At 33.7% G+C, this 13,696-nt stretch overlaps 1 protein-coding gene across 5 annotated transcripts in view; it reads right to left on the bottom strand.

Moving 5' to 3' along the window:
- CUNH8orf34 (chromosome unknown C8orf34 homolog) overlaps positions 1-13,696 on the bottom strand; it is a 226,540-nt gene that overhangs the window by 53,996 nt on the left and 158,848 nt on the right. For all 5 annotated transcript variants that reach the window (XM_045581470.1, XM_045581469.1, XM_045581467.1 and 2 more), the window contains 2 exons: positions 11,332-11,417; positions 6,939-7,015 (listed from right to left, as the gene is read on the bottom strand). In XM_045581470.1, coding sequence (XP_045437426.1) covers positions 6,939-7,015; positions 11,332-11,417 — 163 coding nt within the window. The remainder of the gene's footprint in view (positions 1-6,938; positions 7,016-11,331; positions 11,418-13,696) is intronic.

The raw sequence follows: 13,696 nt of genomic DNA, 5'->3' as shown, positions 1-13,696 counted from the left end.
CAGACCAAAAATGTTAAAAGGAAAAATCTCACTAGATTCCAAAATTTGGTTAGATAATTTGCCTATTATAACACTTGGTTTTAAGCAGTTTCATTGGCATCTGAAATCTGAATCATAAAAGCCTAGCAAAATTTTACATACTAGAAGGAAAAAGAAATAATAAAATTCTTTAGGGTAGAGCACAATGTGTATTAATTGCTGTTCTCTAGGATAAAATTCATTGCTGCAATTTGTCAAGCCTAGCTTTTGAGAGACAAAAATCACCATAATTTATTACTTGTATTTGATGAGATGATAATGAGAATACTTTGCAAGAGTGCTAATTAAAATGTTTTATCTTAATTCCATAAATGCTACCTGTGTGTCTAGTTTTCCATATTGGACATACTAGCATAATACAAGAAAATTGAAACTGTTCATTAATCTATTAATTCAACATTGCTTCCATTGACCAGCTATTTAAGGCAATTTACAAAGAATTATAAATACTCTAAAATATGTGCAAACAATATACTTACCATAAAATTATATGAGGGTATGAAAAAATATCAAAGATGTTTTATTGGAAACATTTAAAATGTAAGGATGATGAAATAGTCAAAATTTTAATAAGGGGAGGGTTATGTATAGTTGGAAACAATATTAGTAAGAAATAAAGTAGAAAGTAGGGTTATCAAAAGTCATAGTTAAAGAAATAGTCTGAAGGCCCTTTAAAGTTCATAACCAGTCTTATGTGGGAAACCTATGGGTACAATTCATTTTATGCTTTGTTGTCAAATCTAAGTGATCATTTTCTGTTTTATGTCTTTTAAATGTATGCATCTTTTCCAGTATGACTTAGAAGAGGTAAAGATCTGGGAAAGAAAAAGTAGAATAAAAGAAATAACTCTCCAAGGGGACACACACTATTTGGCTTGAAATTAGTATACAGATTTCTAGGATAGAGAAGTAAAAGGCATTGTGCAACCTACATATTATAAACAGGCATATAATTTTAGCAGACTGTTTTCATTAAGTCTCAGCAATCAGAGATCATGTGCAGGGAAATTCATCTTTTAACATAATTCCTAAGAGCACCAGGGATTTTATTTTTTAATGATGTGTGTGTGTTTTTTTTGTATATGTTTTTATCAATGTTTTTAAAGAGAGGAAGGGGGAGGGAGAAATAGAACATCAATGAGAAAGCAATATTGATCAGCTGCCTCTTCCCCATCAGGGATTCAGCCAACAACCCTGGGATGTGCCCTAACCAGGAATCTAACCAGCGACCTCTTGGTGCATGGGACAAGGTGTAACCAGCAGAAGCCACATCAGCTAAGCAAAACATTAATTTCTCCAGGAATATTTTTCCACAAGGATTTTACTGTACTGTAAACTAACAGTGTAAAAGGGAAAAGAAATACAGGTGAAACTTTGCTGACCTATGCACTTCATCGGATAAATAAATTTTAAAAATCAACAAAAACCAATTCACCTAATTCTTTCCAGTCACAAGAAATTCATTTAGGAACAATATCCTTCCTGTCAAAACTCTTTTCTGAATTTTTGTGCTAGTTGTATGTGGAAATAAGCACATCAATGTTTCCTTATCTTCATGGATGCCAATTATAGTTGTTATCCAATGAATATTATAACCCAAATTTGTACTTTTTAAAGTTCATATGTATGGGCTATGGGGAAAAGGTGGTATATATGGGAAATTCCAACTTTAGACAAACTAGGTCTGAATCCCTTACTATTTGTGAGTGGAAACAGAAAGAATTAGCAAAAAGGGAAGGGAAAAACAGACATCCACTTGTTACTAGATCAACAAACAAAATGTACTAGTTCATAAACACAGTATTAATTAATCTTACAAGTAATTAAGGTTTACATCTAGTCTAATTAAGTAGACACTTTATTAAATGATGATTCCAGAATCACCTACGTCTACGATTGCCACAGGCAATTTTTCCAAGACCCAAGCAAGACTACTCTTTCTTGCACCAAATTACTGAACCTTCCTTTCATAAAAATATACCAGTCTTTTGATCCCTCAAACTTTTACTTTTTTACTTGGTAATAATTCTATCTTTTATATAAGCTACTGATAAAGTTCTCTTTTTAATACTTTCTATATTACACGTCCAATTTAACAATGGCCTCATTGCCTTAATAATTGTATGGACCCTGACAAGTTCTATTAAAGAGTGTTGGGGCACTGAGAAATATGAGCTTTAGTTTTTCCCCACTTATATGACCTGGGACAAGTTACTAGATCATCTGGCAGCTCAATATGATCACCACAAACTTAGAGTAGTATTAGTTCAAAGTTGTCAAGCCTAAGAAATAAATCATAGGAATTGCAAAAGTCAGAGATGATTGATATTAAGTATGTAAAAATGCTTATCAGTTAAAAAGTACCATATAAATATGTGCTGTCATTATCATTATTACTATTATCATTATAGTTAGTTGTATATATCTCCTCAAATATATAAAGCTTTTCAGAAGAAAAATGACCAGAAAATAAAAATTCCAGGCTTTTTATAAAACCTTTTCTTATAGGAGTCCTTTGCATTTTTCTTCTAATGAAAATTAATTAATGATCAGTTACATAAAGTCTTAAGGGAGTCAGCTCATCAGCCTAAGGGCCCATCAGGAGATGAGTGCATACAAAAGCTGTGGTACTTTTACACATGGAATACTATAATACTTAGCCATAAAACAGGAAGGAAATCTTACCTTTTGTGACATCATGGAAGCATTTGGAGAGCATAATGCTAACTGAAATAAGCCAGTCAGGGAAAGACAAAGACCATATGATTTCACTCATAGATGTAATCTAATAAACAAAATAAACTAACAAACAAAATAGAAGCAAACTCGTAGATACAGAGAACAGACTGACAGCTGTCAGAGGAAGGGCCATTGGGGGCTGGATTTGAAAAAGGTAAAGGGATTAAGACAAACACCTCAAAAAACTCATAAACACAGACAATTTTGCAAATTCCCCAAAACATACTTCTATAATATACCCGAGGACTGTATTTTTGTAAATCAAGAAAATTGTGGCTTTATATAGATATGGATGAAGAATTAAAACAAAACTTTTATGGTGATTAGCAGAGTTTGGGAAAGGGGATAGGGGAAGAAATAAGAGGGTAAAGGAGAAATAAGTGGTGATAAGAGATGACTTGATTTGGGGTAATGAACACACAATATACAGCTGATGTATAATAGAATTGTACATAATTTTATTAACTAATGTCATCCCAATCAGTTCAAGAAAAAAGAAAAAAGAGAGTCAGCTTTTGTGAGGCTGGTTAGTGCTGGCAAATTAATAAAATAAATAGCAGATTTACAAAGAAAAAAGAAAAAGTCAGTAAGATACTTAATGTCAAATATATTTCTTAATTATCCTTTTATTTTCTTATTATGCTCATATGCTTGTTTTACAGAAAACAATATAGAATTTTTAAGAATGCCATAAGAACTGTGAAACTAAAATGTCATTGCTATAAGCTTTTGGCTCACTGATCTAAAAATATAAATACAACATTTATGAACTAAAAGATTATAATCAATAGCTGCTTGGTATTTTCTTCCTAAGATTTTCCTTTTGTTGATTCATTTTTCACAAATAGATTTAGCTAGCAAATTCAGCTTTAATCTTCACAGCTGTGATTATGTTAAGAGACATTCCAGAACACAGAAGGAAGAAGGGAAGAGGGAAATTCCAAAAGAATAACTTGCTTATTAGGGAAACGATAAAAATCTAAACTAAATGTTGCCTTTACTTCACTCAAATATTCACAAAATATTCATGAAGTATTTTAAACACAGGTGAAGCCACTGGGGAAAATTTTTCAAAATCCTGCTACCCACTTATTAATATCCAATACCCAACATGGAAAGTTAGCAAATAGAGACAGCATGGGTTGAAATTACTCTAAATGGTTTACAACATTTGTGGCATGTTTATATTTTGAAATATATGACTCAAAATTTGCTATAAAATATACTGCATTCCTTAAAATAATAAAGGAAAAAGTTGTTTTGTTTCAATTCTCCATTCATATCTATATAAAGCCACAATTTTCTTCTTGATTTACAAAAATACAGTCCTCAGAAATATTATACAAGTATGTTTTTGGGAATTTTCAACTAAAACATCATCAATCTGACATAAATTTTTTAAAATCCATGTTTTCTCTACAATAAAAGCAGCTACCACCTAGAAATTATGTTCAGGATCCTGATATTAATTTACACAAGTACAGTTTTTATTCCACATATTTCAAAAAAGAATTAGAGTTAATTTGACTAAATAGAATTATAGACTTTTCAAGAATTCAAAGTCTAATCATTGATAAATGAAAACAAGTAACATTGACTTAGATCAAACGTCTGCATGGGAGAGCACTGTGTGAACACTATGAAAAGAAAGCAGAAAATCTTTTAAGAGCCAGTTTGTAATAACTCAAGACAATTTTGACCAAAAAAGCTAACTTTTCTTTTTCCCCCTTTTGGGTTGGTAGGTATTATTAAGTAAGTCAAATACTTTAAATACAATAGATATACCTGAATTTTAGAAAGTGATTAGAAAAAGAATCTAACTGTATCCTTTTAGATATGAGGCAGATAGGTACATGGGCTTTGGTAGAATTCACAGATAATAACACAAATCTTTGTCAAAAGTGATGAATGACAGATTATTCATTATTATCATCATGAGATTATGGAGACATACTGACGTTTATAAATGTCAGAAAGTTCCTTTAAGAAAAACGCTATTACAACCCCAGGACATACTCCAAAGATAATATTTGCATCCAGTATGTATCCATTATACTCTCTGATGTGGGAACATTATTGGAACCCTGGGTTTGGTTGTGGCATAACTCCCACGATACAAGGGAATTGGCAAGCAAGAATATGTCCAGGGAAAGAATCAAAGGTGCTGAAATCTTTGCAAACTACACAATATAAGTACTTGTTGAAAGAACAGATTGTGTTTTGGCTGAAAAAGTCTCAAACAGGACATCCTGTTTCCAGTAAGTGGAGATTAGTTAAGAGGAAGGTTGGGACGCAGGCTATTGCCCAAGGAACAGAATGGAAATCAATGGTTACAAGTGGTTGTGAGGAATATATAAGAGTATCTAACAAACAGGATTAAACTCCTAAAAAACAACAACACAGGAAAGCACCAGGGATAGGCAGCAGAAGGGAAACTGACTAGTGCTCCACTCCTGACCTTTTCACTCTTTTAGCTTTGGGAGCTCAGTGCTGTTACTAAGCTCCTCTGACTTTCTGCTTCCTTTTCTATAAAATGGGCATCCTTACCTCCCATGAAAGTGGCTAAGCAGTTCAGAATACTGAGACAAGGAAGAGGAAAGGCTGAACTTGATGGCTGCCATGGTTCTTTCAATTTCTAAGGCTCATATATTTTTCATCTCATGATGAGAAATTATTGATAAAAATTTCATTTATTCAATATATACTAGTATGTATTGTATATCTACTTTGGGTAGGCACTATGCTAGAGATACAAAAATGAAAAAAAAAATGCACAATAATTTTTGCCTGCATAGACCTTATGGGAAGAAAATAAACCATAAGCAAAATAAGTATACATACAATAGTATATATGTTAGGAGATAACTACTATATGAAATAACAAAGAAAACAAATTTGAAGTTTTAAATAGGATCCTTGGAAACTTCAAAGATATATTAAGTTCATCGGTAATTTAAAAATATTTTTATTATATAAATTCCATTAGAAAATGTGGTGCCCTCAATCAAATCTTTCGATCCAAGCAATGTTCCAAATACTGTAATCTCATCAGAGAGTGTTATGTCTCCCCAAATTCATATACTGACATCCTAACCTCCAGTTCTTCAGAATCTGACTATATTTGAGACAAAGTTTTAAAGAGGTAATTGAGTTAATTGAGATCATTAGGATAGGTCTTAATCCAATATGACTAGTGTTATTAAAGGAAGAGGAGATCGGGACCTAGACATGGGCAGAGGGATGATGATGTGAAGATACAGGGAGATGACCACCTGCAAGCGGAGAAGCCTCAGGAAAAATCAAATCTGCTAACACTCGGATCTGCCTCCAGAACTGTGAAACAATAAAATTCTGCTATTTAAGCCACCCAGTCTGTGGTGCTTTGTTACGGCAGCCCCAGCAAACAAATACGGAGAACATTGTGGCATGTAAACCCAGTCTAAATATTAAGTTCAGGATAGCGCAATATTGCACAGTCATTTTGATGATAACTCAGAATCTTTTATAAACCTTATATTTAGAATTTACATGTATATTTCAGTATTCCTGTATTTATTCTTTTAACAGTATATTGCATTGAAAATTTTACGCTTATTGGTTTCCTTCCAATATACTCTATTGAAAAGAGATGTTTAACAAAAATATCACAAGGACTTCATAACTAATAATAGCATGCTTGTGTTATATGTGAACATTCAGGATATGCAAAACAGTTATTTTTCTATTAAGATAGATATAAACTTGTTAAAGTTTAAGATGGCAACTCATATCTTAGAGAATACTCATGTGCACAAATGGGTATTAATACCAGGATTTAGTTTCTCCCACCTCATTTGAATCTTCTTCCTTAATTGCAGCCTTGCTGTATACCTGCAATCAAGCTGGCCCCTTACTGATATAAGCACTCTGCATGGCTATGAGGGACACAGTGGGTATACATATGCGCCAGGGGGGTGGGGGGATGGGAGGTTGGGAGAAGATGAAAAAAAGGAGACATATGTACTACTATCTGTAATACTTTAAACAATAAAAATTAAATAAAATATTCTTTAATTTGAAGATATTGTTTCCTATTCCTTTCTACTTCTTTTAGATTTTCCTATCAATGAGATAAATTAGTTTTAGAGAGTAAAAAAAAAAAATCAAGTGAATATACTTACAGGTCCTGTTAATTTAGATGCTATTTCCAATTCTCCACCCTCCTCCATTAGTGCTTCTTCAGTCCCAGGTAAAGAATCTATTTTTTACCAAAAGAATGAATAAGTTACCGTCACATATTGGTTAAATTTGATATACAAGCCTATTACAAGGATATTAAAGTGACTAATCTGGTTGTTGAAAAAAATTACAGTGTTTTTGAGTTAGAGTGTAAAATATTGTTTATTCAGCTGAAAGACAACCTATGAAAAATGTTAAGGATGTTTAATGTAGGAGGACACAATGAAGCTAGGAATGGAATGTGCAAGAGCTGCTGCTATCTTGGAGAAGGCAAAACTTTCTTCTAGCATTTCATTCAGCTAATTATTAGGACTTTAATGTTTGTTTTTTTCCGGTTTGTAATTTTATATTTATTTGTTTTACCTATCAACTATCTTCTTTTTTTCTTTATTGGCCACACAATATAATTACCATTTTGTGTTCTTTCTCTTAAATGGGATAGGAAATCCTGAAAAGTTTGGAGAAGAGTGCATATTATTAAATGATGGAAAATTTTCCATTTTAATGTATTAAGCAATAAGTTGTGATTTTTTATCTTGAATAGATTGAGGAGTGAATGAGTAGTGACTTTCAAATATGTGAATAAAATTATGACAACCCTTTCCATATGTCTGCTGAGTTAAATTAATTATGATGACAAGGATTTATATGGGTTATAAAAAATTTTGTACTAAGGACAGATATATAGAGAATCTAGGAATATTCCGTGCTTTAATACCTTCTATTCAAATAAAATAAAATTGGTAAAGGGGAAAAATCTTAAACAAGTGGAGAGTTCTAAAATTGATTTCTTATAATTATTAATATTTGAAAGCATCATATAAATCCCTAAAAATTTTCCTTTAGATTCATGTAAATTTGGAGACAGGTTTTTCTGTTAATAAAATGTGTGCTCAGGGAAGAAAATGGGAGCGTTAAATCTTTCAAGCCCTTATCAGCCCCTCAAGGCCAGGGAGACAATGGAAAGCTTAGCATAAAGCCATAATTATAGTTTCTGATTCAGAATTTACATTCAATAACCACCACATCCTCAAGTTGTAAGCAAATTTAAAAATTTTACCTACCACCTTTCCAAACAGACATTAAAAAGAAGGAAATTTTTGTTGACAAAATCAAGACAGATGATGAGAATTACACCAAGTTCAAAAATATTAATGCACTAATGACGAATACTTGAACCCCTATTTACTAAAACTCAGTTGATAAGAGTGACAATGTATAGACTCTTTATATAAGGATATACAAATTAGCATAATTTTAAAGCCTCTAAAATTGAATTATAATCTACTGAACTGTGAGTAAATACTAGTGTAATTTTAGTATTTACTCTATTTTCCCATTTTATTTGTGTTGAAACTCAGAATATTAACAATAAGTAATATTATAATGTTCAATTATCCATTACAAAGCAAATTATTTCATATATAGGAGAAGAAAGCCAACTTTCTAATGGATTTGATTTTTTTAAGGTTAGAAATATTACATTATAACTGAGTTTTCAAGTTATCAGTCAGTAATTCATAATTTTAAAGAGGTATTGTCATTCTGAGTGATTTTTAATGCATGTGTGTATTAGTCAATTCATTCAACTATTTCTGTGTGCTTGTATATTCATTTATTCAATAGTACTATAACTCACTAGGGACTCTCTAGTAGGTGCTTCATAACAAAATAATTTTTTATGAGGAGTGAATTCTGTTCTGTTCTTGTTTGGGTTGAATTCTTCCTGGTACAATATCTAGTAGGATAAAAAAAAATATGATGAATTTGGCCAGCCAATGTGACTCAGTGGTTGAGAGTTGACCAAGGGACCAAGAGATCATGGGTTTGATTCCCAGTCAGGGCATTTGCCTAGGTTGCAGGCTCAATCCCCAATATGGCATGCAGGAGGCAGATGATCGATAATGTTTTTCTTTCTTCAACGTTTCTCTCTTTCTATTCTTCTCTCTCTAAAAAAGAAAATCAATTAAAAAAAAAAACCAACATTTAAAAACATGATAAATTTCATTCAGTGTAGTGTAAGGCAACTGTGAGGTTCCACCAGGATATTTTTGTTTCAACCATCAGAATATTTTTGAATTTACATTCTGATAGGGACAATATATATCCTAAAAATAAAATCTTAGTTTCATGCTCGGAGTTCCATTTTTAAAAGTATTTTAGAAAATTGCTGATTAACAATAATTGGTGTGGGATAGAATCCAAGATGGCTACACAGGTAAAAACCTAGCCACAGACGCACACAACAATTTCAATAAAATACAACTAAAATACCCAGAATTACAGGAAAGTCGACTGACTGGAAATTCTACACTGAGAAGCAAGGAGAAAACCAGAAGGAAGAGCAGAGGAGCTGTAAAAGCCTAAGGTACAGAGACACACTGCGCACGCGGAGAGGACGGAGCCGGAGAGGAGGGGCGGCTGAGTGTCTGGCTGGCAGGAAGGAGATAAACGCTCCGACTGTGCTGGGCCCCAGTTCCGACTGCTCTGAACCCCAGTTCTAGGCCAGACCCCGGAGACCCAGGCTCATCCAGAGGAAGCTGGGCTGTAAGGTGGGACCCCGGGGAAGCGGCAAAAGGAGGTCCCGGAGACTCGCACATTGCTCGCAGAGAAGGGATGGTCGGCTGTGCTGCGGGATTGCCCTGGCGGGAAGGAGACAGGGGCTCCAGACTGCTCTGAACGCCACCTCCAATCCCACTTCCAACTGAACTGAACCCCAATACCGGGCTCATTGGGGGAGAGCCTAGTCTGTTTGGTAATAGGCGAAAATCGAAGGCACCTTTCTCTAAGAGGCGCTTGCAGAGAGTACTGAAGGACCCTGAGACTCAGGAGCCGCATAGGGCGGGGCTGACAGAAGCCAAGGCTGTAGGCTCCACCCTGAAATTCCGCCCCATCAGGGAAGCTGTGAAAATGCAGAGATGAAATAGATCACAAACGAAAGAAGTGGAGGACAAAAAGCGACTGGATATAGAGTTCAAATCTACGCTTATAAGGTTTTTCAAGAATTTCCTAGAAAAGATCGATAAGACCTATGAGGATATGAAAAGGGATCAACTAGAATTAATAAGGAATCAACAAGAAATAAAGAATACATTGTCTGAAATAAAAAATATTATACAGAGTCCTAAAAACAGAATGGAAGATCGCAAGAATCAAGTCAAGATTTGGAACATAAAGAGCCAGAAGACACTCCTCCGCAGAAGCAAGAAGGCAAGAGAATTCAGAAAATTGAAGATAATGTAAGAAACCTCTGGGACAACTTCAAGTGAACCAACATTAGAATTATGAGGGTCCCAGAAGATGAGAGAGAGCAAGATATCAAAAATATACTGAAAGAAATAATGAAAAAAAATTTCCCCCCCTATTGTTTCTCTTTTAACTATCCCAGCTGGATGTCCAACTGCTTCCTCTAAAATACGGGATGATGAAGCAGTGATGTACCTTTAAGGCAGTTGTAGTGACATTACACGTGCTTATTTATTCAGCAACCATTTTGAAGTGCCCTGCTGTGAACTGCATATGCTAAGCTGAGAAGTTTGAATTTTGTAGTATAAAAAACGAAGGTGATCTAAGCAGCTTTCTTAAAAAAAAAAAAAAAGATAATGAGCTAAAGAGGGGTGAGACAAACAAGGCTGTTAAACTAGACAAAGAGGACAAACACACAGACCAGGAGCATCAGAGAAAATGAAGAGGAGGCTGGCTGGGAAAGAAAGGCAATTCTGAAGTGACATTGACATGATTTGAGAACAATTCAATATAAGGAGGAGAGAGGGAACAAAATCATGTATAATATTGACACTTCTGCCAGGGAAGAGTAAAGGGATGTATTTATTAAATAATCAAAATATTCAACTATTTTATACCTTTGCTTTTGTATGCCCCAATGGAATCACGTAATAATTTGCATTTGACTTTTGCATATTCAAACACATGCATGTCTTTCTCTACCTTTTGTGTAATAATACATATTATAAATTATATTTTCATTTGTATTTCTATATTAAGTTCTACATTTTTCTATATATAATATACACTTATCCTTACATATATTCCCTTTTATATAATACACAAACACACATTTGCTAATACAGTAAAAGGTAAGATGTGAGAATGGGAGTGAGCAATATGCAGTACTCCAAAAAAGCTGGAATTAGTGACACATTTTGGGAATAGCCAACATATAGTGGAGCTGTTTGTACCCCAAACAGGCACAGACATTAAGAGCCTGCTCCTCAGAATCCATTCTCTTTTGCCCCTAACTCCTGCTACCCATCCTGAAGGAGGGGTGCACATATGACAGGCAGCTATATAGATGTTGTGGGATTCAAAACTTACTCAAAGAGTCCAGGATTATTTCATCTGGAGAAGGAAGTATTTGTGACGTCTCTTCTGTTCTTTCTGCCAAGTTGTCTCCTTGAAGTCTAAATAATTAAAAAATAATTAGAAAGAATTAGAAGTGTGAAGTATATTCTATGGGGGATTGGTACTACTTACACTCTAAAATCAGACATGCTTCTTCAAAGGATAAATAAAATTGTACCAAAGCCTTTGTAATAAGGTATTTTTTGCTATACTACCCTTGAAAAGTCTTTTTCCCCCCCTCTCTCCTGTATACATGGGAAGGCTAGTCTAGGTAGAAATTGCTTTTCTTCTTAGCCTGACTGGAGGACAGTTCACAAGCAAATATTTTCACTGAAACTACAACAAGGGAGAAAGAGGAATAAAAACAAGAGTCTAACAGCATATTCAACTGATTCCTGAGTCCAGGGGCATGAGAAGATTTCCATTCTACACAAATAAACCAAACCTGAGCTAAGGCCAAGGTAAGTCTCAATAGTGGAAGTAAAGATCCCTAATGCATGTGATTTCCCAGGTTCTCAGTCACTGGGGCTTCTTCAGGAGAGGAAGGTTGTGCAGGTGCTTTTATGACAATATATTTCTGAGCCTCTCCATCCACATCTCTATGCTGAGAAAAATAGGCTAGCAGAACCCAATTCAAACAGTCTGGGTTTATATTACACTGTGAACTATGCTATCAAAGGAGGTAGAGTTCATCAATAAATGTTGGAACTCTGTCCTAAGAACAACAGATTAAACTCTGCTAATGTTGGAGGACATTACATCAAACAATCCAGAAACTGGAGTTTTTATCGGTTCCCTTACTTTTTTCTTCTATTTAGCTGAAGGCAAATGCCCTCACTGAAGAATATTAATAAATGTATAACACATAGCATTTTAAAAAATCAAGTACATTTCATAACTGTACCACTCTTAAAAATTAAAATATTCAATTATTTTATATCTTTGCTTTTGTATGCCCCAATGGAATCATGTAATAATTTGCATTTGACTTTTGCATATTCAAACACATGCATGCCTTTCTCTACCTTTTGTATAATAATACGTATTATAAATTATATTTTCATTTGTATTCCTATATTAAATTCTACATGTTTCTGTATATAGTATACATTTATACTTACATATATTCTCTTCTATACACAAACACACATTTGCTAATACAGTAAAAAAAGTAACAGCTAATTAAAGAATTCCAAGGGTAACTTCTTAATAGTTATAACATTTTTTTGGCCAAATATGTGTATTTTATAAATTTTTTAAATTTTTTAAGTTGATATTCAATATTATTCTTTATTTCATATAGAAAATAATGTACTTTACAGAGTGGTAGCCACCTGGCCCACTACTTATTTACTTCTATATTATTGACTCTATTCCCTATGCTGTAATCTACGTCTCTAAGACTATTCTGCAACTACCAATTTGTACTTCTTAATACCTTCATTTCTTTCACCGAGATCCCTAATCCTCCTTCCCCCGCCACACACACACACACACTTTGATAGCTGTCATTCTGTTCTCTGTGTCTATGAATCTGTTTCTATTTTATTTGTTTATTTAATTTTTTCATTAGGTTCCACAGGTAAGTAAAACCATATGGTATTTGTCTTTCTGTGACTGGTTTATTTCACTTAGCATAATACCCTTGAATCCATTCATGCTGTTACAAAGGGTAAGAATTCCTTCTATTATATAGCTGCAAAGTATTCCATTGTGAAAATGTACCACAGCTTTTTATCCACTCATTTATTGATGGGCTATTGTAAATACACTGCAATAAAAAGAGGGGTGGATATATTCTTTCAAATTAGTGTTTCGAGTTTCTTTGGAAATGTTCCCAAATGGCCAATATATAGATGAAACAGATGTTCAACATCACTAATCATAAGAGGAATGCAAATTAAAACCACAATGAGGTATCACCTCACACCTGTCAGAATGGCTACTGTCCATAAATTAAGAAACAGGTGTTGGCAAGGACATGGAGAAAAGGGAAACCTAGCACACTGTTGGTGGGAATGCAGATTGGTGTGACCAATATGGAAGACAGTGTGGAGGTTCTCAAAACATTAAAATAGATTTTATACTTTTTAAATTTTTACTTGAAAAAAAAAAAACAACCCAACTTTTAAATGAATGCTTTAGCTATGTCTCAAATCTGCCCAACTATTTCTTCATTTTTTTCCTAATAATAACTAGAATCAATACTTCACTTATCAGCAATATCAAATATTCTTTTTGGAGCTTTTTTTCTAGGCCCACTTCATAAAAATTATCAAAGATAGAACATAGGTAGGTACATGAGGTATTAAAAGTAAGTCAAAGTTGTTAAACATTT

This window comes from Pipistrellus kuhlii, unplaced genomic scaffold (assembly GCF_014108245.1).
Source record: "Pipistrellus kuhlii isolate mPipKuh1 unplaced genomic scaffold, mPipKuh1.p scaffold_m20_p_14, whole genome shotgun sequence".
Classification (NCBI taxonomy): domain Eukaryota; kingdom Metazoa; phylum Chordata; class Mammalia; order Chiroptera; family Vespertilionidae; genus Pipistrellus; species Pipistrellus kuhlii.
The sequence above is the reverse complement of the archived record's forward strand: the minus strand, read 5'-3'. Positions and strand labels throughout refer to the sequence as shown.